The sequence below is a fragment of the Lagenorhynchus albirostris genome, chromosome 13 (genome assembly GCF_949774975.1).
Source record: "Lagenorhynchus albirostris chromosome 13, mLagAlb1.1, whole genome shotgun sequence".
NCBI lineage: Eukaryota > Metazoa > Chordata > Mammalia > Artiodactyla > Delphinidae > Lagenorhynchus > Lagenorhynchus albirostris.
In genome coordinates this window covers 65,459,979-65,487,400 of record NC_083107.1, presented here as the reverse complement: position 1 = coordinate 65,487,400, position 27,422 = coordinate 65,459,979, and the positions used below count along the sequence as shown (strand labels likewise).

The window sequence follows — 27,422 nt, the reverse complement described above, 5'->3', positions numbered from 1 at the left end:
TCATATTGTTTGAAACAATTTCAGAGAAACAAAACCCAACAGAAATCCTGAGACTTTGGAAAAACTTCCTTATGCCTAACCAGTCCCTGTGCAGTGTGCATCGTAAAGAATAACGTCAAGAAGTCGGCCTCTTTGTCTTTTTTGTCCTAGCTTGACAGAGTACTATTCTTCCTCCAGGCCCAGGCCTGTTTGCATCTTGATTCCTCCTGCATGTTTTAATTGATTGCCTTAGACCTCTAGGATCCCTTTCTAATGGGAAGAACGCTGAGCTGGTAACTGGAGATGGGAGGTCTTCACCTAGTTCCATCATCACTGGGTGTGCCACTGTGAGCAGAGTCAGGTCCCTCAGCTTTTCTGCTTCTCACTTTCTTCATTTGTGTAATGAGACAGTCATCTGTGAAACCAAAAGTTGTTTAAAGCTTGGTGATTTTTTTTAATTTACCATTTTATTTATTTTATTACAATTTTTGGCCATGTCATGCGGCTTGAGGGATCTTAATTCCCTGACCAGGGATTGAACCTGGGCCATGGCAGTGAAAGCACTGAGTCCTGCTCCCTCTCTTCTTACTTTTAAAATTCATTCTTCCCTCTCCATCTAGATGATCTGTCCTAGGAGGGCAAAGACTCTGTTAACAGTAACAAAGAATAGCCTTTGTAATACCTTGCCCGAAGATGGTTACTGTTTGCTAGTGCAAATATTGTGAGTTTTCAGTGACTGCAGAATGACTCTAATTGGTCATATTCTCTGTTTAAATGAGATGATTGAAAAAACTTGGTAAATTCAGGTAGATATTTTAACTTTCTTCTCTCTTTTAAAGAGTATGCTTTGACTAAAGTAGACATGGGTATAGTCAGAAATGAAAATTCTGTTTTTGGTAACTTTAATAACCTTTCTGCTAGAACTTTATCCTTATGAGACTTACATATGTATATATTATTCATGGCCTCATATTTTGTATATAAGAAGAGTGTCAGTAAACTTGCTTGCCTTCTGATAGTCTATGTACCTCCATCACTTAGTACTTTACTTAGACATTTTACTGTCTAGCTGTGTGTCTCTTGAAGGAAAAAGCAAAACATGAGCTTAAACTTCAGGTTAATGGAGGTGAGTGCTGTAAAGTAAATGGAATGGTGGTTTTGAGTGGCCTTTGTTAGGCCAAGGATTCTTAAGGGTGCCAGTGTAGTTTTAGTTTATCTAGGGCGCTTTATCATTCCTATCTCGGTGTATGTTTTGAGTGGTTTTTAATTTGTCTGTAAAAATTTACTTTTAGTTTAAAGTATGGCAAAGAGTAATTTGGCTAAGAGGTATGGGTTATTTCTACCTCAGCATTTAATCATTTAAAAAATATATATTTATTTATTCAGCTGCGGTGGGTCTTAGTTGGCGGCACGCAGGATCTTTGTTGCCATGTGTGAGATCTTCATTGCGGCACACGGGATTTAGTTCCCTGACCAGGGATTGAACCCAGCCCCGAGTATTGGGAGTGCGGAGTCTTAACCGCTGGACCACCAGAGAAGTCCCCATTTAATCATTTTTACTCTGATTATGGGATCATGGAACAACTGGCATTAGTAAGCTGACTCTTTTGGCTGTGCCTAAGCTGCTGCTTTTTTCCTTTCTCTTTCCCTCCCTCCCTTTTTTTCCTTCCTGTTTTCCTTTTACTATGTAAGTGGAAATGTTCTCTTTTTAAAACATTATATCAATAGAAAGGTCTATTCCTTTTTGACCACCATCCTTAGTTGCAGCCTCTTCTGTCTTCACTTAAGCAACCATAATAACATTGGCATGTATCATTCTAGACAGATTTATGTGTATTTACATTTATTTATATAAGCCATATAGCATAGTGTTTTTTGGGGGGGAATGTGGTCCCCCCTTCCAAAAATGGTATCATATTCTTTTTCACTTAGCAATACCTCTTGGAGAGCTGTTCATTTTAAAAATATAGCTCATTCTTTCCAGCTGGGTAGTATTTCATAATGCTGAAAGTACCACGGTTTATTTAGCCCTTCCCTCATCAGTGGACGTCCACGTTTCCGATTTTTGTTGTTGTCATTACAGACAAGGCTACAATGAAACATCTTCGTACTTACAATTGAGTATTTCTCAGGGGTAGATACTGAGGAAGCATTCCTGATGTTAGGCGTTCAAAATTATAATAGCTACTTATCTGTTTGCCCCCTAAAGTTTATACTCCCCTCCAGCTATGAAGACAAAGATACTACCAAATGATTTTTAGAATATCAAAGGCAAGACTTAGACGTTTTTGTCAGTCTTTGAGAAGAAATGGTGTTTTGTTGTTTCACTTTTGCATTTTCCAGAAAATAGTGAGGTTGAACTTTGTTTATTGGCTTGACCATTTGTATTTTCTTCCTATAAACTGCATATATTGAATTGGATTACTTATAAAGTATCCAGTTTAAATGATAACTTTGGGGGTAAATATTGTTGAAATATACATATAGAAAAGTGCATAAACCACAAATATACAGCTCAGTGAATTTTCATAAAGTGAATACGCCATGTGTAACGAGCATCCAAATAAGAAACAGAGTGTTGTCAAAGCCCTCGAAGCCCCCTGGTGCCCCTTGCAGTTACTCTTCCTGCTCTGCACCTCCCAGGATAACTATTATCCTTCTAATATTATAAATTAGTTTCTATGCTTTTGAATGTTAGATAAATAGAATTATACAGTATATACTCTCTGCTTCTTTCTCAGTATTAACTTTTGAATACATCTTAAGTAAAAGAATTGTATCAGTGTAGAGATCTGTGAATATTTATACAGATAATTTCTTCTCTCACTAAACTTCAGTAGATAAGTAGTGTCATTTTATATAACCCCAAATATCTGTATACAGTTCTAAGAACTCAGGGTAGACTCCCCCACCAGGGAATTAACAGACTTGTTTACTGAATTCCAGTTGATAGTTGAAAGTTCTTTCTTCATTTTTGGGTAGAGCTAAGGTTTGACCGTATTCTGCTCTTCAGCTGTCCTGTTGTGTTTTGTCAGAATTTGTAAACTGGTTTTATTTCTTCTGAGTGCTCTGTAACTAGAATGCTGCTTAACCTTTTACTTTCTTTTTGTATCTGGGAAAGTATTATTCTCTCGTGCTGCTTCAGGAAGAATGAAACCATATAGTTTGTCCCTTTCCTGTTATTGTCTGTTGGTTTCCCAAACAGGTGCCAGAGCACCTTTAAACATTTTCCTTTTAGCTTCCCCTGGTTGCATTATAAGTGCTTAATTGATAAGCAGAGGTGTTTTAAGTTCTGTCTTTTTGGTTTATTTTTTGTTACTTGTTTCTTTTGGCGATTTGCCTATAAAGGAGTATACATTTTTGTCTTCAGAATACCTAGAACATAAACTGTTAAATGCAAATTTCTAGTGGTTTCCTGACACTATGCTTTAGTAGAGACCTAGTTTCTTTTTTTTTTTAATTAGTAAAATGTGTAAACATAAATAAGGTCACTATAGGTGACAATGTTTAAATTTATTTATTTGTTTATATTTGGCTGCTTTGGGTCTTTGTTGCTGTGCACAGGCTTTCTCTAGTTGTGGTGAGTGGGGACTACTCTTCGTTGCGGTACCCGGGCTTCTCACTGTGGTGGCTTCTCTTGTTGTGTGGAGCACGGGCTCTAGGCGCACGGGCTTCAGTAGTTGCGGTTTGCGGGCTCAGTAGTTGTGGTTCACGGGCTTAGTTGCTCTGCGGCATGTGGGATCTTCATGGATCAGGGATCGAACCCGTGTCCCCTGCATTCGCAGGGGGATTCTTAACCACTGGGCCACAGGGAAGTCCTAAATTTATTTTTAATTAATAGTCTGCTTCCTAAAAGAATTTAAAGTGATTTACAATGAAAGACATATGGCAATAATGCCAATAAGAATAAAAATATAAGATTGTAAGAGGAGAAACAGATAATAATAACCATAATCTTTGCTTCTAAAATTGGATGTTAAATTTAGCTTTGAGCCTCTGTCTTTCGGGACTTGAAAGGAAAACAAATACAGTTGTCATTGGGGAACAAAGAAGCACACCATTTCATCAGTCGACAGATGTGTTTATGTTATTAGATTCCAGAAATGAAGACATGTTCATTAAAATCAGGTCATGCAAATTAACATGCATCCAGGGATTTAAAAATGTATTGGTGGATTTAAAAGAAATTAATCAGCTTATAAACATTTCACTTATGTTTGCGAAAAAACTAAATCAGTGCAATTGTATAAGTGAAGTATTCACCTAGTTTACAAAATTAGAACGTAAAGAGCATTTGCTTAAACTATTTAAATAGTTAACAGTTAATTTCTTTCAGTTTGTGGAATAATCTCAGTAATCAGGCTATGATTGTTTTAGCTGACTGTTAAAACGTTTTCATTTTCATTGTGAAGCGATATTTTGCAATAACTATTATTATATATCTTATATATGCAGTGATTGACATTAGTGGTCACGCTCTCATCTTATGTATTTGATTTTGTCACTTGAATCAGGATCAGCATGTTGCTTATTTATTTTGGAGCAGTCTTAGAAAAATTATAAACTTGTCCCATTTATTTGTCTCCACTGATTCCCAAGGACTGCTTTTTCTGGCAGAGTATTTGATCAGGGATTATAACAAAGAGAGATCATCCTAACCTGAATTAATGTGTTCTTAAAATTTTTATAATTAAGATATCTTTAATTGTAAATTATATGTTTATTCTTTGTAAAATTAGGTAATATAGAAATACATGAATTAACAAGTGAAAGCTGTGTTTTTTCCATTTCTACCTAGGATGGTAATCCCTAAAACCGTTTTTGTTGCTGTTGCTAATGTAGCATATAATTAGAAGAGTGTATGATATACAGTGTGTGTGCAGATTGGCAAAAATTGCCGCTGATAGAATAGTCCAAAAGTCATTGTTGGTGAACATATAAATAGCCACCATACTTAAGAAATAGAATATTACCAGTACCTTTAGAAGCCTCCTGTGTGCCCCACCACGACAGCTAGTATCCTTTTATGTTGATTGTTCTTTTACTTTAAAATTTTACCTATCTATGTATCCCTATACAATTTATTTATTTATTTATTGAGAACTCGAGAAGTCAGCGTAATCTATCGAACACTGCCATCAAACACTGCTGCCATCAGATAGATGAAGGCTTCTACAGGTACAGAGTCTCTGGGTGATAGTCAGACCTCAGCTTCCCAGAGGATTCACCAGATAGATCCTTTTTTAGGGGAAGGCAGTGGGCAGGTTCATGCATAAATAAGTCCTGGAAAACTACCGTGGAGGGCTCACCACAGTCAGTACTCTGCAGGTGTTGACTCTCGGGTAGGAATAATGCTTCTAAATTCACCATGCCCTCCCACCACCTCTCAGGAGTAGGTCAGAGCAGTGTACTTAGGATAGATAAAATGAGTGTCATCAGCTGATCTGGCAGCTGTGTATGGAAGAGAGAACAGGAATTTTACTAGCACATGTTCAAGAAGCCAAGTACAGATTAGAATCTGTGCCAGCTTTACCTGGGCATTCTGTTCTTGGCTCAGAAAAAGATGGTTTGTTTAGCAGCAAGGATTTTGATGATACAGCTTTCAAAGAGTCTTTCTCTTGAGTCACCCTCCCCCAGTTTGTTTAGATTGGATGCCTTCTCTGTTTTATGTATGACTGTCACCCTGGGATCTCCCTTCATGATCATTTTGGAGGTTCTCACATGTGTTGGATCTCTTGTTTCCTGTATTTCAAGTCTCCCTCAGTCTTGTTTACTCTTTTGTTTTAGCAGAGCCCGTTTTCCAATAGCTTCTTGAAAAAAGATTGTATGGGAGGTAACTTTGAGACCTTGCGATAGTGTTTTTACTATCCTTACACTTGATTGAAAGAGTGACTGGATGGAATAATTTTCTTGAGAATTTTGTAGGCATTGTTCTGTTTTCATCTTGCTTCTGGTATTGCTGCCGAGTCCAAATCCAGTCTAATTTTTGATCCTTTACATGTGACCCATTTTCATCCCCTCCAGAGGTTTTGTAGAATGTCCATCATTTCCTGTGTTTGGAAAGTTACAGCGATGTGCCCTGGTGAGCATTTGTTTTCATCCATTATCCTAGCTTTCAGTAGGCTCTGTTAATGTGGAGTGTCATGTCCTCCTGTTCTGGGGAGTTTCTATGAATTATTTTGTTGCTGATTTCCTCCCCTCCAGTTTCTCACTACTTTCTTTTTGAGGCTTATACGATTTGCCTATGAGACCTCTGTCTTGGTCCTCTAATATTCTTTCTACTTTCCATCTCTTCATCTTCTGCTTGACTTTTGGGGGGATTTCTTCAGCTTTATTGTCTAACTCTTCTGTTGAGTGTTTCATTTTTGCTAATGTTTTTACTAAACATTTGCTGTGTTTTAAACTTACAGTAGCTCTCATTCTCTGAATGTTTCCATTCTTCATTTTATTTAAAATTTTTTTCCCCACAAGTACCTACCAGATGCAGTATTTCTTGTCTTTCTGAAAATGTTAAAGATAGTTTTTTTCTCCCTGAATAGTTTCTTTCAGGTATACTTTTTTCTGTTTGTTTTGGTATCTAATGTCATGTTAAAGTGTTTTCCTCAGATGTCTCATAATCTACGCACAGTAAAAAATAGGGGACTTACAAAGAAGCTTGCATACTGGTGAGGGTTATATGAACTTTGGGCTTCACTGCAGGGTGATTAGCTGGAATTTTTATTACAGCTAATAAAAAGGGAACCACCAGTGTTTCTATATTTTCATCTTTCCTCATGGTCTGGTCAGACTCCTCAGAGAAGTGTGCTCCAGTAAGTCAGCATAGAGCTGTGCTATTCATATTCAATACAGTAGCCACGTGTGGCTATTTAAATTTTTTATTTGTTTTTTGTTTTGTCTTGTTTTATTTATTTATTTTACATCTTTATTGGAGTATAATTGCTTTACAATGGTGTGTTAGTTTCTGCTTTATAACAAAGTGAATCAGTTATACATATACATATGTTCCCATATCTCTTCCCTCTTGTGTCTCCCTCCCTCCCACCCTCCCTATCCCACCCCTCCAGGTGGTCACAAAGCACAGAGCTGATCTCTCTGTGCTCTGCGGCTGCTTCCCACTAGCTATCTGTTTTACGTTTGGTAGTGTATATGTCCATGCCTCTCTCCCGCTTTGTCACAGCTTACCCTTCCCCCTCCCCATATCCTTAAGTCCATTCTCTAGTAGGTCTGTGTCTTTATTCCTGTCTTACCCCTAGGTTCTTCATGACATATTTTTTTCTTAAATTCCATATATATGTGTTAGCATACGGTATTTGTCTTTCTCTTTCTGACTTACTTCACTCTGTATGACAGACTCTAGGTCTATCCACCTCATTACAAATAGCTCAATTTCGTTTCTTTTTATGGCTGAGTAATATTCCATTGTATATATGTCCCACATCTTCTTTATCCATTCATCTGATGATGGACACTTAGGTTGTTTCCATCTCCGGGCTATTGTAAATAGAGCTGCAGTGAACATTTTGGTACATGACTCTTTTTGAATTTTGGTTTTCTCAGGGTATATGCCCAGTAGTGGGATTGCTGGGTCGTATGGTAGTTCTGTTTTTAGTTTTAAGGAACCTCCATACTGTTCTCCATAGTGGCTGTACCAGTTCACATTCCCACCAGCAGTCCAAGAGTGTTCCCTTTTCTCCACACCCTCTCCAGCATTTAAATTTAAATACCATTAAATTAATAATTCAGTTCTCCAGTTGAACAAGCCAGATTTCAAGGGCTCAGTGGCCACATGTAGTTAATGGCAGCCATGTTGGACAGCACAGCTATTGAACATTTCCATCATTGCAGAAAGGTTTATTGGAGTGCACTGGACTAGGACTAAAATCTTGTTGCAGTCATTTGAAAGGTCCGTGAGGGAAGACTTTGTGGGGTCTCAGCATTCACGATTCAGTAGGTATATGGTTACTTAACCCCACAGAGCAGTTACTCCCTCAGCTGTGTGTCCCCACAGCCCAGAAACTCTGTTTTACTTTCTCAGATAAGACAAAGGCTGAAACAATATGCTTAACTCTTCATATTACTTTTATAACTCAGTATTTACTTTTTGGCCTTTAAGTCTTACTGGTCCCAGTTCTGGATTCTCCATTGCATTTTCCAGGAATGCCCCTGGTAATAGGTCTTTTTTTTTTTTTTTTTTTGCTGTACGCGGGCCGCCCACTGTTGTGGCCTCTCCCATTGCGGAGCACAGGCTCCGGACGTGCAGGCTCAGCGGCCATGGTTCACGGGCCCAGCCGCTCCGCGGCATGTGGGATCTTCCCGGACCGGGGCACGAACCCGTGTCCCCTGCATCGGCAGGCGGACTCTCAACCACTGTGCCACCAGGGAAGCCCTATAGCAAGGTCTTTTGATAATAAAACCTCCAATTTATAAATCCACTATGGTACATGTGCGGTAAGTAGAACAGAGTAAAGGCCCATTGAGATTAGGATACTGGATAGTTGGCCAGATTATTACTACCTAAATGATTTGTGTTTTTTTTTTTTTTACGGCATGCGGGCCCCTCACTGCTGCGGCCCGTCCCGCCGCGGAGCACAGGCTCGGGACGCGCAGGCCCAGCGGCCATGGCCCACGGGCCCAGCCGCTCCACGGCATGCAGGATCCTCCCGGACCGGGGCACGAACCCGTGTCCCCTGCATCGGCAGGTGGACTCCCAACCACTGTGCCACCAGGGAACCCCTGATTTGTTTTTTTGGCACTAGTTTTGCAATATTCAAATTTCAACATTGAGTTTCATCGAAGTTACAGATTACTTACATGTCATGAACCTTTGGGTTGTTCATGAATATGAATCTGTAGGTGTTAAGTATGTAAATACCGAGAGCCTTTTGTAAAGTGCCTGGCAAATATTAGGTGCTCAAAATTTGAGGGAATTGTTCCTGACTTCCTCACCTGTGAGCATCCTGGTTAAGTGGCGTGGTCACGATCATCAGGCTGTTGAGAGGTGGAACTGGATCAGGTGCTCCTGGTTCACAGACTTCTTTGATACCAGCATCTGTCAATGCTGGATTTTTGCTGACAGTCTCATGCACCGTTTTAGAGGGCAGAGAAGCTCTTTGCTCTTAATCAGTATACAGGTTGGTTTTATTGAGTCCAGGCTTATCTACACCATGTCACTTTTGACATTTATTCTAAAACATAAGTCATACGCCTTAGGTTTTTTCCCACCCATGGTGACATGCTCAAGGTGGTATTCTTGTCTATCCTGCCCTGGGTGTGTGCACTTTGTCTTTAGGACCAGGGTCTTCTTGATTTCTTGCAGCTCCCCGATGTGTACCCTATACCTCATTAATACGTAATGAGTTACAGTTCCTTGTTTAAGCCATGCTGTTTCAAATTTCTGTGACTCTACATGTTCTTTTTGTTTTTTGTTTTAAATTTATTTATTTATTTGTTTTTATTTTTGGCTGTGTTGGGTCTTCGTTGCTGTGCGCCGGCCTTCTCTAGTTGCAGCTAGCTGGGGCTACTCTTCGTTGTGGTGCGTGGGCTTCTCATTGTCGTGGCTTCTCTTATTGCGGAGCACGGGCTCTAGGCACGCGGGCTTCAGTAGTTGTGGCATGTGGGCTCTAGAGCGCAGGCTTAGTAGTTGTGGAGCACCGGCTTAGTTGCTCTGCGGCATGTGGGATCTTTCCGGACCAGGGTTTGAACCCGTGTCTCCTGCATTGGCAGGCGGATTCTTAACCACTGTGCCACCAGGGAAGCCCTACATGTTTTTTTTTATTGTCTGGAGTAATCTCTCCTCTCCCGCAATTTCTGATCCTCTAAGTGTCTAACAGCTTCTTTAATCCCTTTTAGCAGAGCTCATCTTGCCTTGGTTTGACCTATCCTTAACACCTGTTACATACCTCTATTACAGTATGTATCATACCAAACTGCAGTCGTTCCTTAACACACTTAGCTTCCCTCCTAGACTATGAGAGCAATGCTTGTTAATACTTGAATTGTTATGTGAATTTAAAAACTAAGGAAATTTTATGAAGTAAAACGTCTTTCCTTCCTGAGCAAGGAACTGTAAGTATCCCTAATACATTCCCTTAATCCTTGTCAGGGAGTATCCTCCTACATTGTCATACTCTAGGAATAATATATGCAACTGAACAAGAGTCCAGGTGGGCTCTGTTTTGGTTCCTGCCTTTGCTTGGCATTGTAGTCATTGGAACCACAGATGGTTAGACAAGGGCAAGCATCAGAATCAGAATCATATTATGAGCTAGGAAGTTAGTGGGTAAGAGATCTTAACTCATTGTGAAGGGACAGTGGTCTTAAGGGGAAAAGTTCCTGGGTTACACTGAAGTAGGCATAGCTTTTTAAGAAGATCTACAGTTTAGTTCTATGTATCTGTACTCGGCAATAAAATGGCTATGCCATTTTAAAACTATGATTATTTCTTTTCCAAATGGCTTTTATTTTTTGAGAACGCTATCAGTATTATACAAAGAATGCACAGAAATATTAAATTACGGTGTTTGTGATTACCTTTGCAGTGATGTGGCCCTTACTTTAAAGGATTTTAAAAGATTAGGTAGTTCATTTACCAGTTATTTAACCAGATTTCTTTCCAGCAGAAGCTGGCAACCCCCATCCTCAGCTCTCCCCAAGTTTTTGTATGCTATATGTTAAGTACTAGGGAGTGTTAAGAAAAGACGTTAGATTTCCTCACTAAGTTCCTATAAACTTCACTAACATTCAGAATAATTTTTGCATGAGATATTAAAAATTTAGTTTAGATTTATGACATCTTGATTTTGTATAGTGTTTAAAGTGTGTGTGTTTAATTACAAAAGAAGTATGTGCTTGAAAAAGAACATAATGTTGAATTTTAGACTGAGCATGGACTCTGACACCAAATTACCTGGATTCAAATCCCAGCTCTGCCATTTACTAGCTGTATAATCTTGAGCATATTACTTAACCACTTTGTGCCTCAGTATCCTTATATATAAAGTGTGGGGTAATGAAAATATCTACACCATGGGATTATTGTATTAAACAGGTTCACACATTTAAAGTATATGAAACAGTGCCTGGCGTATTCTAAAAGCTTGACATAGTTTAGATGTCATTATAATTGAAATAATCCAGACGTGTAGAATTCCCCAGATCATAAGAGCTTAATGAATATTCTATCAGATTTCATCTCACATAGCATAATCTTTTTAATTTAGTTCTTAATCTGCATACAGTAAAAATCAGTAAATATACGTTTTGTGAGCTTCAACAAATGCATAGTCTTGTAACCATCACTGCAATTGGGAAATAGAACAGTTTCCTCAACCCCTAAAACTTCCCTTGTGCTGCCCCTTCACAGTCAAACACTCCCCCTACCCCTAACCTTTTGACAACCACTGATCTGTTCCCTCCGTATAGTTTTGCCTTTTCCAGAATGTCATATAAATGAAAACATACAGTTAAAAAGAAATCATGCCTTTTGAGCCTGGCTTCCTTCACTCAGCATAATGCATTTGACGTTAACCCCAGATGTTGCATGTATCAGTCATATGTTTTTTCACTGCTGAGTAGTATTCCTTTCTATGGATATATTAGAATGTGTTTATCCCCTCACCCGTGACTGACATTTGGGTTGTTTCTAGTTTTTTGCAATTATGAATAATCCTGCTGAAAACAATTGTGTGCAGGTTTGTGTGTCAACGTAAGTTTTCAATTTGTCCTGGATATTCAGTAGTGGGATTGCTGGGTTATATCGTAAATGTACATTTAATATTTTAAGAAACTGTAAAGCTGTTTTCCAATGTGGCCATACCATTTTGCATTCCCACCAGCAACACGTGTGAGTTCTGGTTGCTCTGCATCCTTACCAGCACTTGGTTTAGCCAGTTTTTGGTTTTTTAAAATTTTATTTATTCTAAATAAGCATGTAGTAGCATAGTTCTTAACCAAGTTTTCTATCAAATCCTTGAGACTTGGAAGAAGAGAGAGAACAGGGCTAGATTAAATGCAGAGTTCATAAGGAGGGGCTGGAGAGACTGTTAGGTTTGTAAGAGCTTGGTATGTCTGTCATGTTCACTGTTGTATCCCCAAATAACTGGCACTGGGCCTGACACACAGGAGGAATCTCTTTGCATGTTTATTGAATCACTGTACACATGATTGAGAGGTTAGGGAAGAAACAGAAGTAGGATGGAAAAGTAATTTTAGATGAGACTTGGTTTGAGTAATCCCAGTATATTCACGTGACGCATCTCTTAACTCTTCTGGTCCTTAGCTTCATCGCTGTAAATTGAAAAGATTCTGTTAGATGATACCTAAGCTCCTTTAACTATAATTTTTTTCCTCTTAATGACATCGAATGAGAAGTAGTTCAGTAAGTGAGGAAGAAGCATGTCAGAGCCTTTGATGGGGAAGTAGTTGTATATGGATGTAATGTGAAGTATAGCCCTTCAGGGAGTTGAGGGGTGAATATCTAAACAGAGAGCTAGCTAATGACAGAAACGAACAGTAGATTTAAAAAAAGGTAGTTACAGGGGGGTTTTCAAATCGAGTAGTAGCATTGCAGGGATATTTTGGGGGCAGGGGTTATGAAAGGAAATAGGGGTTGAGAATACTAAATTTAGCAGCTCTTTTTAAATTATTACTTTAGACTGGACAGAAGTGGCCTGTAGTGTCTTTTAATGCAAAGAGGAGGAGCTGAGCCTCAGAGAAAGCAAAGCCAAGGCTGTGTAGCACTACAGACCATCCTGGGCCCTGTGTGAGCAAATTGTTTGGCTACTGTTTTCCAGTGTGCTTTTTCTGCACCCTCACTCCCTCAACCCGCTTCTTAGAAGTTCCGATCTAGAGTTTAGCAGAAAGCCAGTTCTTAGCAGATACTTGTTCTGTTTGTACTTTGAAGGATTTTGTGTATAACACTGTCAAGTATTGGTAGAGATTTAAAAATATACCAAATATGCAGAAAAACTTGATTCGGTGTAAGAGACTTGACCTGTTTTGTTTGTCTGACTGACATTTTTTAAAGCACCATGACATTTGAAATTTTATTTCTTTTTCCTGTTGTGATTCTTTTCAAATATTCAGAGGTCTTAATTGCTGAAATACCTTTTTAAAAAAAATTTATTTTACTTATTTTATTTTTGGCTGCGCTGGGTCTTCATTGCTGCGCGCGGGCTTTCTCTAGTTGCGGCAAGCAGGGTCTCCTCTTTGTTGCAGTGCACGGACTTCTCATTGTGGTGGCTTCTCTTGTTGCGGAGCATGGGCTCTAGGTGCACTGGCTTCAGTAGTTGGGGCACGCAGGCTCAGTAGTAGTGGTGCATGGGCTTAGTTGCTCCGTGGCATGTGGGATCTTCCTGGACCAGGGCTCGAACCTGTGTCCCCCGCGTTGGCAGGTGGACTCCTAACCACTGCACAACCAGGGAAGCCCTGAAATACCTTTTTTTAATATATAAATTTTAAGGCCATTATTGTTATCATGGTTTTAATGTTTCCCACGGTTTTATTATCCTGAAGCAAACCATGTTTTTGCTCTAATAGAGTTTAGGTTGTAAAATCAAATGTTTGATTATTCATTTTAGACTGTGCTTCCAACAGTTTATTTTTAAAACATCAATATTTTGTTCATCTGGTTATGAGGACCCTCAAAAGTAATCCATTGGCAAATAATTAAGAAAGTGAGTGAGGAGTCTGACTTCTACTTAATCTTTCAGCTCATAAAGACCAAATGCCCAAAGATATTACTTTTAGGTTCTAATGTAAAGAATTAATATTTCTAGATTTAACAAATTCTTTTTTAGTGCACTCTGTAAAATTGCCATCACTTTCAGGCACAGTCACCCTTAGGAAGCTGTTCTGCAGTTCTTAGTCCATTAAATCTACTTGTTAGACCTGTAGGTCATGTAAGAGATAAAAAAAAACGAACTCTGGAATATTTTAAAATTTTGCGTTGGATAACATCTTGGAAAAGAAAATATACAGTTTTATGTTAATACTAATAAGTAGAACAAAAAGCAAGGCTTTTTAAACAGCTTTTTTCTTTTTTTGGGGAAGTCAGTTGAGAGTATCTCTTTTTTTTCTTTATTTCAATTTAAAAAAAGAGAAAAGTTGATTTTATAATGTGTTAGTTTCTGCTATACAGCAGAGTGATTCAGTTATACATATATGTATTCTTTTTCATATTCTTTTCCATTATGGTTTATTACAGAATATTGAATTTAATTCCCTGTGCTATACAGCAAGACGTTGTTTACCTTGTTGTTGTACTGCTAATCCAAAACGCCTACCGCTTCCCTCCCCCACCCCCTTTCCCCTTTGGTAAACATAAGTTTGTTTTCTATGACTGAGTCTGTTTCTGTTTCATAAATAAGTTCATTTGTGTCATATTTTAGATTCCATGTATAAGTGATAGCATATGGTATTTGTCTTTGTCTTTCTGATTTACTTCACTTAGTATGATAATCTCTAGGTCCATCCATGTTGCTGTAAATGGCATTATTTCATTACTTTTTATGGCTGAGTAGTACTCCATTTTGTATATATAACTCATCTTCTTTGTCTGTTCATCTGTCAGTGGACATTTAGGTTGCTTCTGTGTCTTGACTGTTTTAAATAGTACTACTGTGAACACTGAGGTGCACATATCTTTTCGGATTTTGGTTTTCTCTGGATAAATGCCCAGGAGTGGGATTGCTTGATCATATGGTAGCTCTATTTTTAGTTTTTGAAGGAACCTCCATACTGTTTTCCATGATGGCTGCACCAATTTACATTCCCACCAACAGTGTAGGAAGGTTCTCTTTTCTCCACATGCTCTCCAGCATTTGTTTCAGTGGCCATTCTGACCAGTGTGAGGTACCTCATGGTAGTTTTGATTTGTATTTCTCTAATAATTAGTGATGTTGAGCATCTTTTCATGTGCCTATTGAGAATCTGTATGTCTTCTTTGGAGAAGTATTTATTTAGGTTTTCTGCCCATTTTTTGATTGGGTTGTTTTTTTGTTATTGAATTGTATGAGCTGTTTGTATATTTTGGTAATTAAGGCCTTGTCAGTCAAATTGTTGGCAGATATTTTCTCCCATTTGTAGGTTGTCTTTTCGTTTGTTTGTGGTTTCCTTTGCAATATAAAAGCTTATAGGTTTGATTAGTTCCCATTTGTTTATTTTTGCTTTTATTTCTGTTGCCTTGGGAGACTGACCTAAGGAAACATTGCTAAGTCAGGGAATGTTTTGCCTGTGTTCTCTTCTAGGAGTTTTATGGTGTCATGTCCTATATTTAATCCATTTTGAGTTTATATTTGTGTATGATGTGAGGGTATGTTCTAACTTCATTGATTAACGTGTGGCTGTCCAGCTTTCCCAGCACCACTTGCTGAAGAGATTGTTTTTTCTCCATTGTATATTTTTGCTTGCATTGTCAAAGATTTTTGTTTTTTGTTTTTTTTGGCTGCACCACCTGGCATGCAGAACCTTAGTTCCCCAGCCAGGAATCCAATCTGTGCCCCCTGCAGTGGAAGCACAGAGTCCTAGCCACTGGACCATCAGGGATTTCCTGTCGAAGATTAATTGACCATAGGTGTGTGGGTTTATTTCTGGGCTCTGTATTCTGTTCCATTGATAAATATATCTGTTTTGGGGGAGAGTATCCATTTCTAATGTTCTGACTTGTTAGACCTGTAGATCACGTAAGAGGGCATTCAAGCTCATATTCTTTGTCAGGGCCTATTCTGTAGCCCTATAATTAAAGATTATTACATGTATCATTCTGAAATTGAATTTGGACAGTTACAGTAACAAAATATATCGATTTTTTTTGTGTCTTTCAGAATCATGGTGTCATGGAGAGGGATATACTTTATACTCACTCTGTTTTGGGGAAGCTTTTTTGGAAGCATTTTCATGCTGGGTCCCTTTTTACCTTTGATGTTTATAAACCCATCTTGGTATCGCTGGATCAACAACCGCCTTGTGGCAACCTGGCTCACGCTACCTGTGGTAAGTTAAACAGCAGAGAAAGAGACCATACCAAAGAGACCGTACCAAAGTGACCATACCAAAGTGGCCTAGCCTATTGATTTGTATTTTGTTAGAGTCAGATTTAGTCAAATATTAGAAGAAACATATTCGTGTTACATAAGAAGCACATTAGTTTTTGTATTTCCCCCTTTAAATGAAAGAGAGAAATGAAGTAATTCGTGTCCTTGAGATAAAATATGTATTTAAGGGCTATATTCCAAAGTTGAGTTTCTTCCATATTCCTAATGAATTTTATTTTCCTTCATTGGGGTATACTTTAGTAAAATGCAAAAATCTAAAGATGCAGACTGAAGAGTTTTTACATTGTTAATTTTATATTGCATTTCCGTTTATTGTATTTATTTATTTATTTCTATTTATTTATTTTATTTTTGGCTGCATTGGTTCTTTGTTGCTGCGTGCAGGTTTTCTCTGGTTGTGGCAAGCGGGGGCTACTCTTCATCGTGGTGTGCGGGCTTCTCATTGCGGTGGCTTCTCTTGTTGCGGAGCACGAGCCTTAGGCACATGGGCTTCAGTAGTTGTGGCACACAGGCTCAGTAGTTGTGGTTCACAGGCTCTAGAATGCAGGCTCAGTAGTTGTGGCACACGGGCTTAGTTGCTCTGCAGCCTGTGGGATCTTGCCAGACCAGGGCTTGAACCCGTGTCCCCTGCATTGGCAGGAGGATTCTTAACCACTGCACCACCAGGGAAGCCCTATTCTATTTTATTTTGTATTTCTCATGCTGCTTCTTTTTTTTGGTCTTATTTATTTATTTAATATACATGTATCTATTCTTTTTCAAATTCTTTTCCCATTTAGGTTATTATAGAATATTGAGCAGAGTTCCCTGTGCTATACAGTAGGTCCTTGTTGGTTATCTCTTTTAAATATAATGTATGTATATGTCAATCCCAAACTCCCAGTTTATCCTCTCCCCCCCACTCCTTCCCCTTTGGTAACCATAAGTTTGTGAGTGTGTTTCTGGATAAGTGCATTTGTATCTTTTTTTTTTTTTTAAGATTCCGCATACAAGCAATATCATATGATATTTGTCTTTCTCTGTCTGACTTACTTCACTTAGTATGATAATCTCCAGGTCTATCCATGTTGTTGCAAATGGCATTGTTTCATTCTTTTTAATGGCAGAGTAATATTCCATTGTATGTATGTACCACATCTTTATCCATTAATCGGTCAACGGACATTAGGTTGCTTCCATGTCTTGCCTATCATAAACAGTGCTGCAATGAACATTGGGGTGCATGTATGCTTTTGAACCATAGTCTTATCCAGATATATGCCCAGGAGTGGGATTGCTGGATCATATGGTAGTTCTGTTTTTAGTTTTCTAAGGACGCTCCATACTGTTTTCCATAGTGGCTCTACCAATTTACATTCCCGCTAACAGTGTAGGAGGCTTCCATTTTCTCCACACCCTCTCCATCATTTATTGTTTGTAGATTTTTTGATGATGGCCATTCTGATCGGTGTGACGTGATATCTCATTGTAGTTTTGATTTGCATTTCTCTAATAATTAGCAATGTTGAGCATCTTTTCATGTGCCTCTTGGCCTGTGTTTCCTTACTGATTTTCTGTCTGGATGATCTGTTCATTGTTAAAAGTGGGGTGTTAGAGTCCCCCACTATTATTGTGTTACTGTCGATTTCTCCTTTTATGACTGTTAGCATTTGCCTTATATATTGAGGTGCTCCTATGTTGGGTGCATATATACTTGTAATTGTTATTTCTTCTCGGATTGATCCCTTCATCATTATGTAGTGTCCTTCTTTGTCTCTTGTAACAGTCTTTATTTTAAAGTCTTTTTGTCTGATATGAGTATTGCTACTCCAGCTTTCTTTTGATTTCCATTTGCATGGAATACCTTCTTCCATCCCCTCTCTTTCAGTCTGTATGTGTCCCTAGATCTGAAGTGGGTCTCCTGTAGACAGCAAATATACGGGTCTTGTTTTTGTATCCATTCAGCCTTTGTCTTTTAGTTGGAGCATTTAACCCATTTACATTTAAGGTAATTATCTATATGTATGTTCCTGTTACCATTTTCTTTATTGTTTTGGGTTTGTCTTTGTAGGTCTGTTTCTTCTCTTGTGTTTCTTGCCTAGAGATGTTCCTTTAGCATTTGTTGTAAAGCTGGTTTGGTGGTGCTTATTAATTCTCTTAGCTTTTGCTTGTCTGTAAAGCTTTTGATTTCTCTGTTGAATATGAATGCGATCCTTGCTGGGTAGAGTAATCTTGTTTGTAGGTTTTTTCCCTTTCGTCACTTTAAACATATCCTGCCACTCCCTTCTGGCCTGCATAGTTTCTGCTGAAAAATCACCTGATAACCTTATGGGGATTCCCTTGTATGTTATTTGTTGCTTTTCCCTTGCTGCTTTTAATATTTTTTCTTTGTATTTAATTTTTGACAGTCTTTTGGTTGAGGTATTTAATCCATTTAAGTTTAAGGTAATTATCAATATCTATGTTCTTACTGCAATGTTGTTTTTTGTTTTTGTAGGTTTTTTTTCATCCCTTCCTCTTTTGTTCTCTTCTCTTAGGCTTTTATGACTAATCTTAGTGTTGTGTTTGGATTCCTTTTTCTTTTTTGTGTGCGTATCTATTGTAGATTTTTGGTGTGTGTTTACCACGAGGTTTTGAATAGCACTCTGTATATAAAAAGCATTGTTTTAATTTGCTGGTCTTTTCATTTCAAATGCATTTTCAATAGCCTGTATTTGTACTGTCATCTTCTCATGATTGCTGGGTTTGATATCATATTTGTGTGTGGATGGTTTCCTACCTTTACTTCATGTTTGCCTTTACCGTTGAGGTTTTCCACTCGTAATCTTCTTGTTTTTAGTTGTGGCTTTTTCTTTTCCAGCTAGAGAGGTTCCTTCAGCATTTGTTGCAAAGGTGGTCTGGTGTTGCTGAATTCTCTTAGCTTTTGTTTGTCTGTAAAGCTTTTGATTTCTGTTGCATCTGATTGAGAGCCTTGTTGGGTAGAGTATTCTTGGTTGTAGGTTCTTCCCATTCATCACTTAAAATATTGTATATCATGTCACTCCCATCTGACCTGCAGAGTTTCTGCTGAAAAATCAGCTGATAACCTTACAGGGTTCCCTTGTATGTTACTTGTTGCTTTTCTCTTGTTGCTTTTTTTTTTTTCGGTACACGGGCCTCTCACTGCTGCAGCCTCTTCCGTTGGGGAGCACAGGCTCCGGATGCGCAGGCCCAGCGGCCATGGCTCATGGGCCCAGCCGCTCTGTGGCATGTGGGATCCTCCTGGACCGGGGCATGAACCTGTGTCCCCTGCATCGGCAGGCGGACTCTCAACCACTGCGCCACCAGGGAAGCCCCTCTTGTTGCTTTTTATATTTTTTGTCTTTAATTTTTGTCAGTGTGATTACTATGTGTTCCTCCTTGGGCTTATCTTTGTGCTTCCTGGACTCGGGTGACTGTTTCTTTTCCCAAGTTAGGGAAGTTTTCAGCTATTATCTATTCAAATATTTTCTCAGGCCCTTTCTCTCTCTCTTCTCCTTCTGGGATCCCTATAATGCGAATGTTGGTGCATTTAATATTGTCCCAGAGGCCTTTTAGACTGTTCTCGTGTGTCCTCATTTCTTTTTATTCCTTTTTCTTTATTCTGTTCCACGGCATTGATTTCCACCATTCTGTCTTCCAGCTCATTTATCTGTTATTCTGCCTCATTTATCCTGCTATTGATTCTTTGTAGCTTTTTTTTTTTTGCTGTACGCAGGCCTCTCACTGTTGTGGCCTGTCCTGTTGCGGAGCACAGGCTCCGGACACGCAGGCTCAGGGGCCATGGCTCACGGGCCCAGCCACTCCGCGGCATGTGGGATCTTCCCGGACCGGGGCACGAACCTGTGTGCCCTGCATTGGCAGGCAGACTCTCAACCACTGCGCCACCAGGGAAGCCCCTTTGTAGTGTATTTTTTATTTCAGTTATTGTTCATCTGTGTGTTTATTCTTTATTTCTCCTAGGTCTTTGTTAAATATTTCTTGCATCGTCTAGATCTGTGCCTCCATTCTTTTTCTGAGATCTTGGATCATCTTTACTATCATTGCTCTGAATTCTTTTCAGGTAGATTGCCTATCTCCACTTCACTTTGTTTTTCTTCTGGGATTTTATCTTGTTCCTTCATCTGGGACATATTCCTCTCTCATCCCATTTTGTTTAACTTTCTGTGATTGCAGTTTCCATTCTTGCTTCTACTGTCTGGCCCCTGGTGGATGATGCTGTCTGAGAGGCTTATGCAGGTTTCCGGGTGGGATTGACTGGTTCCTGCACACTGGTGGGTGGAGCTGTGTCTTGTCCTTCTGGTGGGCAGGTCTGTGTCAGGGGGTGTGTTTATCTGGCAGCTGTGTGCTCAGGAAGACTTTAACTAGCCTGTCTCCTGATGGGTGGGGCTGCATCTCCACCCCCCCCCCCACCCTTGTTTGTTTGGCTTAAGGTATCCTATCACTGGAGCCTACAGGCTGTTGGTAGGGCCAGGTCTTGGTCATAAAATGGTGGCCTCCAGGAGGGCTCACGTCAATGAGTACTCCCCAGAACTATCGCCACCAGTGTTTTTGTACCCGAGGTGAGCCACAGTGTGTCCCCTCCTTTGCAGGAGACCCTCTAATACCAGCAGGTAGGTCTGGCCCAGACTCTTATGGGGTCACTGCTTTTTTCCCTGGGTCCTGGTGCACACGAGACCTTGTGTGAGCCCTCCAAGAGTGGAATTTCTGTTTGCCCCAGCCCTGTGGAATCCCTCCTTTCAAACCCTGCTGGCCTTCAAAGCTGGATTCTCTGGGGCCTCCTTCTCCTTTTGCCAGACCCACAGGCTGGGGAGCCTGATGTGGGGCTCAGAATTTTCACTCCTGTGAGAGAACTTCTGTGGTATAGTTATTTTCCAATTTGTGGGTTGCCCACCCAGCAGGTATGGGATTTGATTTTATCGTGTTTCCGCCCGTTCTACTGTCTCGTTGTCGCTCCTTTGTCTTTAGATGTAGGATATCTTTTTTGGTAGGTTCGAGTGTTTTTTTTTGGTTGATGATTGTTCAGCAGTTAGTTGTGGTTTTGGTGTTTTTGTAAGAAGTGCACTCATGTTCTTGTACTTCGCTGTCTTGTCTCCACCTCCTCCATTTATTTTATAAAATGATAAAAATTAAGATTCAGATAACAGACTTTTTAAAACTTGTGACATTGATGTGATCAAGTCGCCCCAGTAACCACAGAATTTAGGAATGATGTGATTTTCTGTCTGTGGGCTGGGTTGAAAACGTGTGAGGTAAAAGTGCATACAAAATGTATAGTAAATTCTTGGAACAGCTAGATATTTGCTACGAGGTCTGTGCATACTGCTCTGAGCACATGTCCCTCTGACCCTGAGAGCTGGTTACTCCTTATAGGTTTCCAGTCTATACTTCTCCCTTCTCTGGCACTGAACTGGTTTCAGCCCTTTGTTGTTGCTTAAGAGCAGTGCCTTCTCCAAAAATGAAGCGTTGTGCAAGCAGCCTCCTTTACCTTGAATGGGTCATATTTCCTGAGAGTGTTCTGTTCCTTCTTTTCCCTGAGCAACACCTGGAACTTAATTTTACTGGGTTTATTGACCTGTCTTGGTGGAGGTGGTGAGTATAATACCTGAAAAGGAGAAGGAGGGAATACTCTTCCTTCACTTGTCGAAGGGTCTTCTCTACCTGTTTCTTTTGAAAGGGTTGTCTTTTTCCCCTCAGGCAGACTGCCATTGTTGTGTTTGTAGAGAGGAAAGTATCAATGCTGATGCTATAGACCCCTCAGGTGGAGGTTGATAGGGAAAGATTTCCAGAAACAGTGGTTGGTGGGGAAGTACCTACCTTGATAGAGTAGACGTTTCTCAAAAGTTCCCTGTAAATTGAATTTTAATAAATTGTTTACAGTGCACTCTCCTTCTCATATTTTAAAAAGAAATCCTGTGATGAATAATTTTACAGATTATATTCCTCCCTTGTTACAAGGTTAATTAAAAATATTTTATTCAGGCATATCTGTTTTATGAAATGTGATATTGTTAAACTAAAAGTAGTCTCCTCCTCCTTCTCATTTTCTTTTCTCTATTTGTACTTAAAGCTGACTTTTGTACAGGCACAAACTAAAGGGATTGTAACCTACTGGTAGATAAATACCTGTGGAAAGGTATGGCATATTTAATTCAGATATAAGGAGAAGAATTAGGAGGTTTTGTTAAAAGGAAAAATCAAACTAAAAACCGAAGGGTAATGATGATCATAGCTATTGACCACTTACGTGGCAGATGTTATGCTAAGTGCTTTAATAAGACAGCTACATTTTAGGTGCCACCATTATCACCATTTTACAGAAGAGGAAATGGAAGTTTTGAGAAATTTAATAATTTGCCCAAGTTCACATGCATAAGCAAATTATTTAAACAGAGTTGAGATTAAACCCAGTTTGTCTGCTGCCATTAGAGCTTTAGGTGATAAGAAAACCTTCAAGTGTTGGTCAGAGTCACCTGGCACCTTAACCAATTTAGGTGGTAAGAAACTCATTGGCACCTCATGATTGTTTCTAAAGAAGAAGGTTTGGAGTTCTTTTCAAGCCAGGGGAATACCTGACTTTGGGGGGGATGGGAATCTGAGAAACCAACAACTTGTAATAAAATCAGTTTCATTAGTGAGATGATTCGCTTGCAGTGGAAGAGGAAAGTTGGCAAGAAATAGAAAGCCTTTTCTTTTTCTAGAGAAACCAAAGACATAGGTTGCTGAAATACCTGGAACAAGGAGCTTATTAGTAAATACTCATTGGATGAGTGGACAAACATAAAGAAGTTTCAGGGTCAAACTATCTCAAACTTTAGTATCAAGAATTGTGCAGTATTCTCTCCTCTATTTGTTGAAAGAAAAATTTATATATATATGTTTATATTTTTATAAATGTTATAAAATCATGCCTTTAGGGATTACATAGTGTATCGTGTGTCACAGTCCACCTAGAGTAATTTTACTACGTATAAAATGTAAGAGCCTTGTAACAGTGTGGTGCATTTATTCTCACATTCTTTGTGCTGTTATTGTCATATTGCATCTACTTACACAGTAAACTCTGTAGAACAGTGTTTTATCTAAATATCATCCATTTACAGTGTTTTTTGTTTTTTGGCTGCGTTCGGTCTTCAGTGCTACACGCGGGCTTTCTCTAGTTGTGGCAAGCTGGGGCTACCTTTCGTTGTGGTGCGTGGGCTTCTCACTCTGGTGGCTTCTCTTGTTGCAGAGCACAGGCTCTAGGCGCACAGGTTTCAGTAGTTGTGACGTGTGGGCCCAGTAGTTACGGAGTGCAGGCTCAGTAGTTGTGGCACACGGGCTTAGCTGCTCTGCAGCATGTGGGATTTTCCTGGAGCAGGGATCGACCCCATGTTCCCTGCATTGGCAGGAGGATTCTTAACCACTGTGCCACCAGGGAAGTCCCACAGTGTTCTTTATTCTTCCTGTATGGTATAGTTTCTATCTAGTGACATTTCCCGTCAGCCTGAAGAACTTACTTAAGCTTTTCTTGTAGTGAGGGCTCCTGTAGATGGATTCTGTTTTTATTTAATTAAAATTTTAAATTTGCCTCTATTTTTGAAGGCTAATGTTGCTGGCATTTCTGGGATGACTCCCCCTGCGGGGCTCCCCACCCCCCACTTTGAAGTTCCCTGTCTTATGTTCCTCTTGAAGTTCTCCATTGTTTTTGATAAAAACTTAGCTATCATACGTGTTGTTGCTTCCCTTTATGTAATGTGTCATTGTCCTCTGGCTGCTTTAAAGATTTCTCTTTGTTTTTTAGCAGTTTGATTATGATATGCTTAGGTATAGTTTTCTTTATTTTGCCATGTTCCATTGGACGTCTTAGATCTGTAGCTTTGTTTTTGTCCAGATTGGGAAATTTGGGGCCATTATTTCTTTACATATTTTTTTCTGCCCCGTTTACTCTCTTTTAGCCTTTTGTGTCCACAATTATATGTATGTTAGATTGCTTAGATTGTTACACAGGTCACCAGGTTCACTGTGACCCTCTGTTTTGCCATCTCTAATCTGTGTTTTGTTTACACAGTGGATTTCGATTTAAAATACTGTAAAGTTCTAGAACTTACATTGGGTTCTTTTATTGGTTTCACTACTTTCTTGAGATTCCTCAAGTTGTAATTATACTGACTATATTTTCCTGTAAGTCAGCTGGGTAGTTAAGCGTGGTGCCACTTACTGTTAGAGCCCTCATCCTCTTTTTATTTTACCTGTAGGAAATACTTTGCATTGAATATTTGCATAATTCCTACATTATTAGTATATATCCTCCTTATCTTTCAGGCAAAATTTCTTTCTCTTAATAGAAGGATGTTTTGTGTTGTAACTTGTGTTTATTGAAAAAGTAGCAGCAGGATCCCTGTACACTCATTTATTTATTATTTATTAACTCTTAAGTGTCGACCATCCTAGCATATGACCTCTGTCCTTGTGGAGATAGATAATAGTTCTCTACCTAAACTGTCTTTCTAGTTGTAGATTTACACAACTTGACTAGTTTCTTTTCTGGCTTTCATTTGACTGAAAGACTACTTCCTTTGTTAGAGGACAGAAGTTGACTTTCCAGGCCATGACTTTTTAGAGCTAGATTTTTAAATCAGCTTTAAAGATATGAAGCCCAGTGTTTTGTTGCAGCCATCAAACGTATGATTTAATGTAAAATATTCATTTTGTGGTATTGTTTCAATCACCATTACTCATTTATTTATAAAGCATTTCTCCATGAAATATTTATATTAAGTGAAATAAGCATATTGTTCAGTTACATAAAATTAACCATCACTAGGAGCTATTTCTAATAAGTCATCTACAAACTGTTATATAATTCTATTTATAGTCATTATAAAATCAGAGACATTTTGTTTTGAAAGTTATAAATTTTCAAGTCATTTACATAACTTTAAGGTTTTTATTTCATCATCTGTACAATAAGGAGTAGATGATCTTTTGAGATCCATTCCAGAGTCAGCAATGTGTATCTGATTCTAAAGCAAACATTTAGAGGTAAATTATTATTTTTTTAATAACAGTCATATGTTGCTGCTACACTTCGTTTTCTTTAATGTGATAAATTTTCCACAGTGTATGACTTTTTGATTATAAATTACATGTTTTTGGCTGAATCTCTCCACCAAAACCGTAAGAGTTTTGAGTATTTTCTTGAGTTACTACCTTGGTAGTATGCTTTCCAGGGTCTAAATCAATCTAGTTTCTTTGGAAAGCCAATATAAGCAGACTGCTTATTCGTACAGGTATTAGAAACAGAATTTTGGTTTCACTGTTGGCCTTCCCACTTTCTAGTCATTTGAACTTGGCTAAACTACTTAGCTTCTCTAAACTTCTCTTCCTTCATCTGTTTAAAAATAAATAAAGGAGTTCTAATACCGCCTACCACAGAGTTATTGTGATGACTAGATGAGATAATGAACATAGCCTTTCCAAAGTAAGCAGTAAATGTTTGCTACTATGAAAGTTTTAGGGGGTAGGCTAAACTACATTATCAAAGAAAGTTCAACACATAGTGGCTGGAAAAAGGCAGAACTTTATTCACCCTCAAGTCCAGGTTGACAGGTTAGCTTTGTTCCCTGATGTCACTCAGGGACTCTGATTCCTTCCACCCAGCCTGGCATAATATCCTCTTCTATATGGTCAAAACTGTTCACTACCCCTTCTTTCCCCCACTCAGCAGGAAGTGGGGAGGGAAGGAAGTCCAGAGCAAGTGCTTTCCCTTTAGACCAGTGAACTACAAGTTGTACATAATCTCTCTTGCTCACCCCATTGGTGAGAACAGCTTAAAGCTGTAACAGAATCTGGGAACTGTAGGCTTTTTTTCTGACAGCCATGTACACAATTAAAATCTATTACTCTGGAAGAAATGGACAAATTAACTGGACAAATTCTGCCATAGCTGCTCCTACTACTGTTACTACTAGTACCAATACTGTTACAGCAGAATTATGTCATATATCTATTTACCTTCTACAGCTCCACTTACGTGTACTAGGGTGGATATGGGGAGAGTGGAGAGATGAGACTGAATGTTTGAAATGTGAGTGGTCCGGTGCTGAATATGATTCTTGTGTTTAAAACAATATGCAAACCAATAATTTCATCTGATGGTCAGTTGGAGAAATCTGGTCCAACATTTAGAAAAAACAGGCTGAGCTGGTCTTACTGATGTGTGCTGGTCTCTTGTAGGTACTTTCCTATGAGATATTCAAGGGTAATTTCAGCTATTCCTGACTTTTGCCTTCTTACCTGTCTTCAGAGCTTATCATATAGGCAAGATTCAGCCACCACTGTAGTGTTAAATTGGTGTATATTTGCAAAAACTTCTGTTACTCAACTTTTTAACTCACTGGCTTACTCACCAGTAGTGGCATATCGAGCAGAGAGTCATTCAGTTAGAAAGTTATAGAAGTTGAATCCCTTGTAGCGAGGTTATAGAAAGTTGATGTTCTAGTTTTGAGAAAGTGAACACCTCTGTTAAAAGAAATGGAGGAAAAACTGTCAGGGTGTCTTTTATATCTTTTATTTCATACCTTCATAAGGTGCTAATGGAGTTTTTATTTTGAAGCAAATAGTACAGCAGATCATTTTTTATTCAGAAGGAATTTAGCTTTCTCTCCCCATAGGTGTACTTTATTTTAAGCAATCCCAACCAGTTAAAAATCATTTTTCAGTAAAAATAAATTAGGGTAAATGCATTTAGACTAATTATTGCTTCACAAAAATGGTCACAAATGAACTTTTCTTTTGTAAGCTTCACCTGTTCCTTAAAATGATTTCATTGGCAAGATTTTTCTTATCTTACTATTTTTAACTCGCACATTTTCTGTTAAATGAGGTACCACAATAAAAATCATTTAGAATCTTAGAGTTAGATGAGACTTAGAGGTCACCTAGTCTAACTTACCTGTGTGTCTGAGAATCCTTTCCTGAAGTCTGCAAAGGACTTCTAGTCTGCAATTCAGTCTCCCTTGGAACATTTTTGTAATGAGGAGTACATATCCTTGTTCATTTAACTTTTGAATGGTTCTGTTCAGCATAATCAATAGTGTCAGGTCAAACTTTGCTTGTGCCCAGAGCAGTTTTTCCTTCTGAAAATTCTGAGTCTTTCCAACAGTGTTTGTTAGCTAATTACTAAGATTATTAGAACTGTCCTTTCACCATAAATCATGTCGTAGGAATCCAGCAGGCATTTTCTAACTCCCCATCTAGGACACATGTCTCTTCCACAGCTTGCTGATTCCATTCCCATCCTAGAACACAACAGGTGTTCAACAAACATAGATTACTGAATATAATTTCCGTCTAGACTGCTGCCCTTAAGAAAGGGGGTCTCAGTCTTTGATGAATGATTTGGGATTGATG

General features: G+C 38.9%; 1 protein-coding gene across 6 annotated transcripts in view; it reads left to right on the top strand.

Annotated features, from left to right (window-relative positions):
- LCLAT1 (lysocardiolipin acyltransferase 1) overlaps window positions 1-27,422 on the top strand; it is a 192,104-nt gene that overhangs the window by 44,972 nt on the left and 119,710 nt on the right. For 5 of the 6 annotated variants that reach the window (XM_060169063.1, XM_060169062.1, XM_060169061.1 and 2 more), the window contains one exon: window positions 15,801-15,969. The exons of the other annotated variant lie outside the window; for it this stretch is intronic. In XM_060169063.1, the coding sequence (XP_060025046.1) occupies window positions 15,805-15,969 (165 nt within the window). In that variant the 5' untranslated portion in view covers window positions 15,801-15,804. The remainder of the gene's footprint in view (window positions 1-15,800; window positions 15,970-27,422) is intronic. 6 annotated transcript variants of the gene reach the window in all.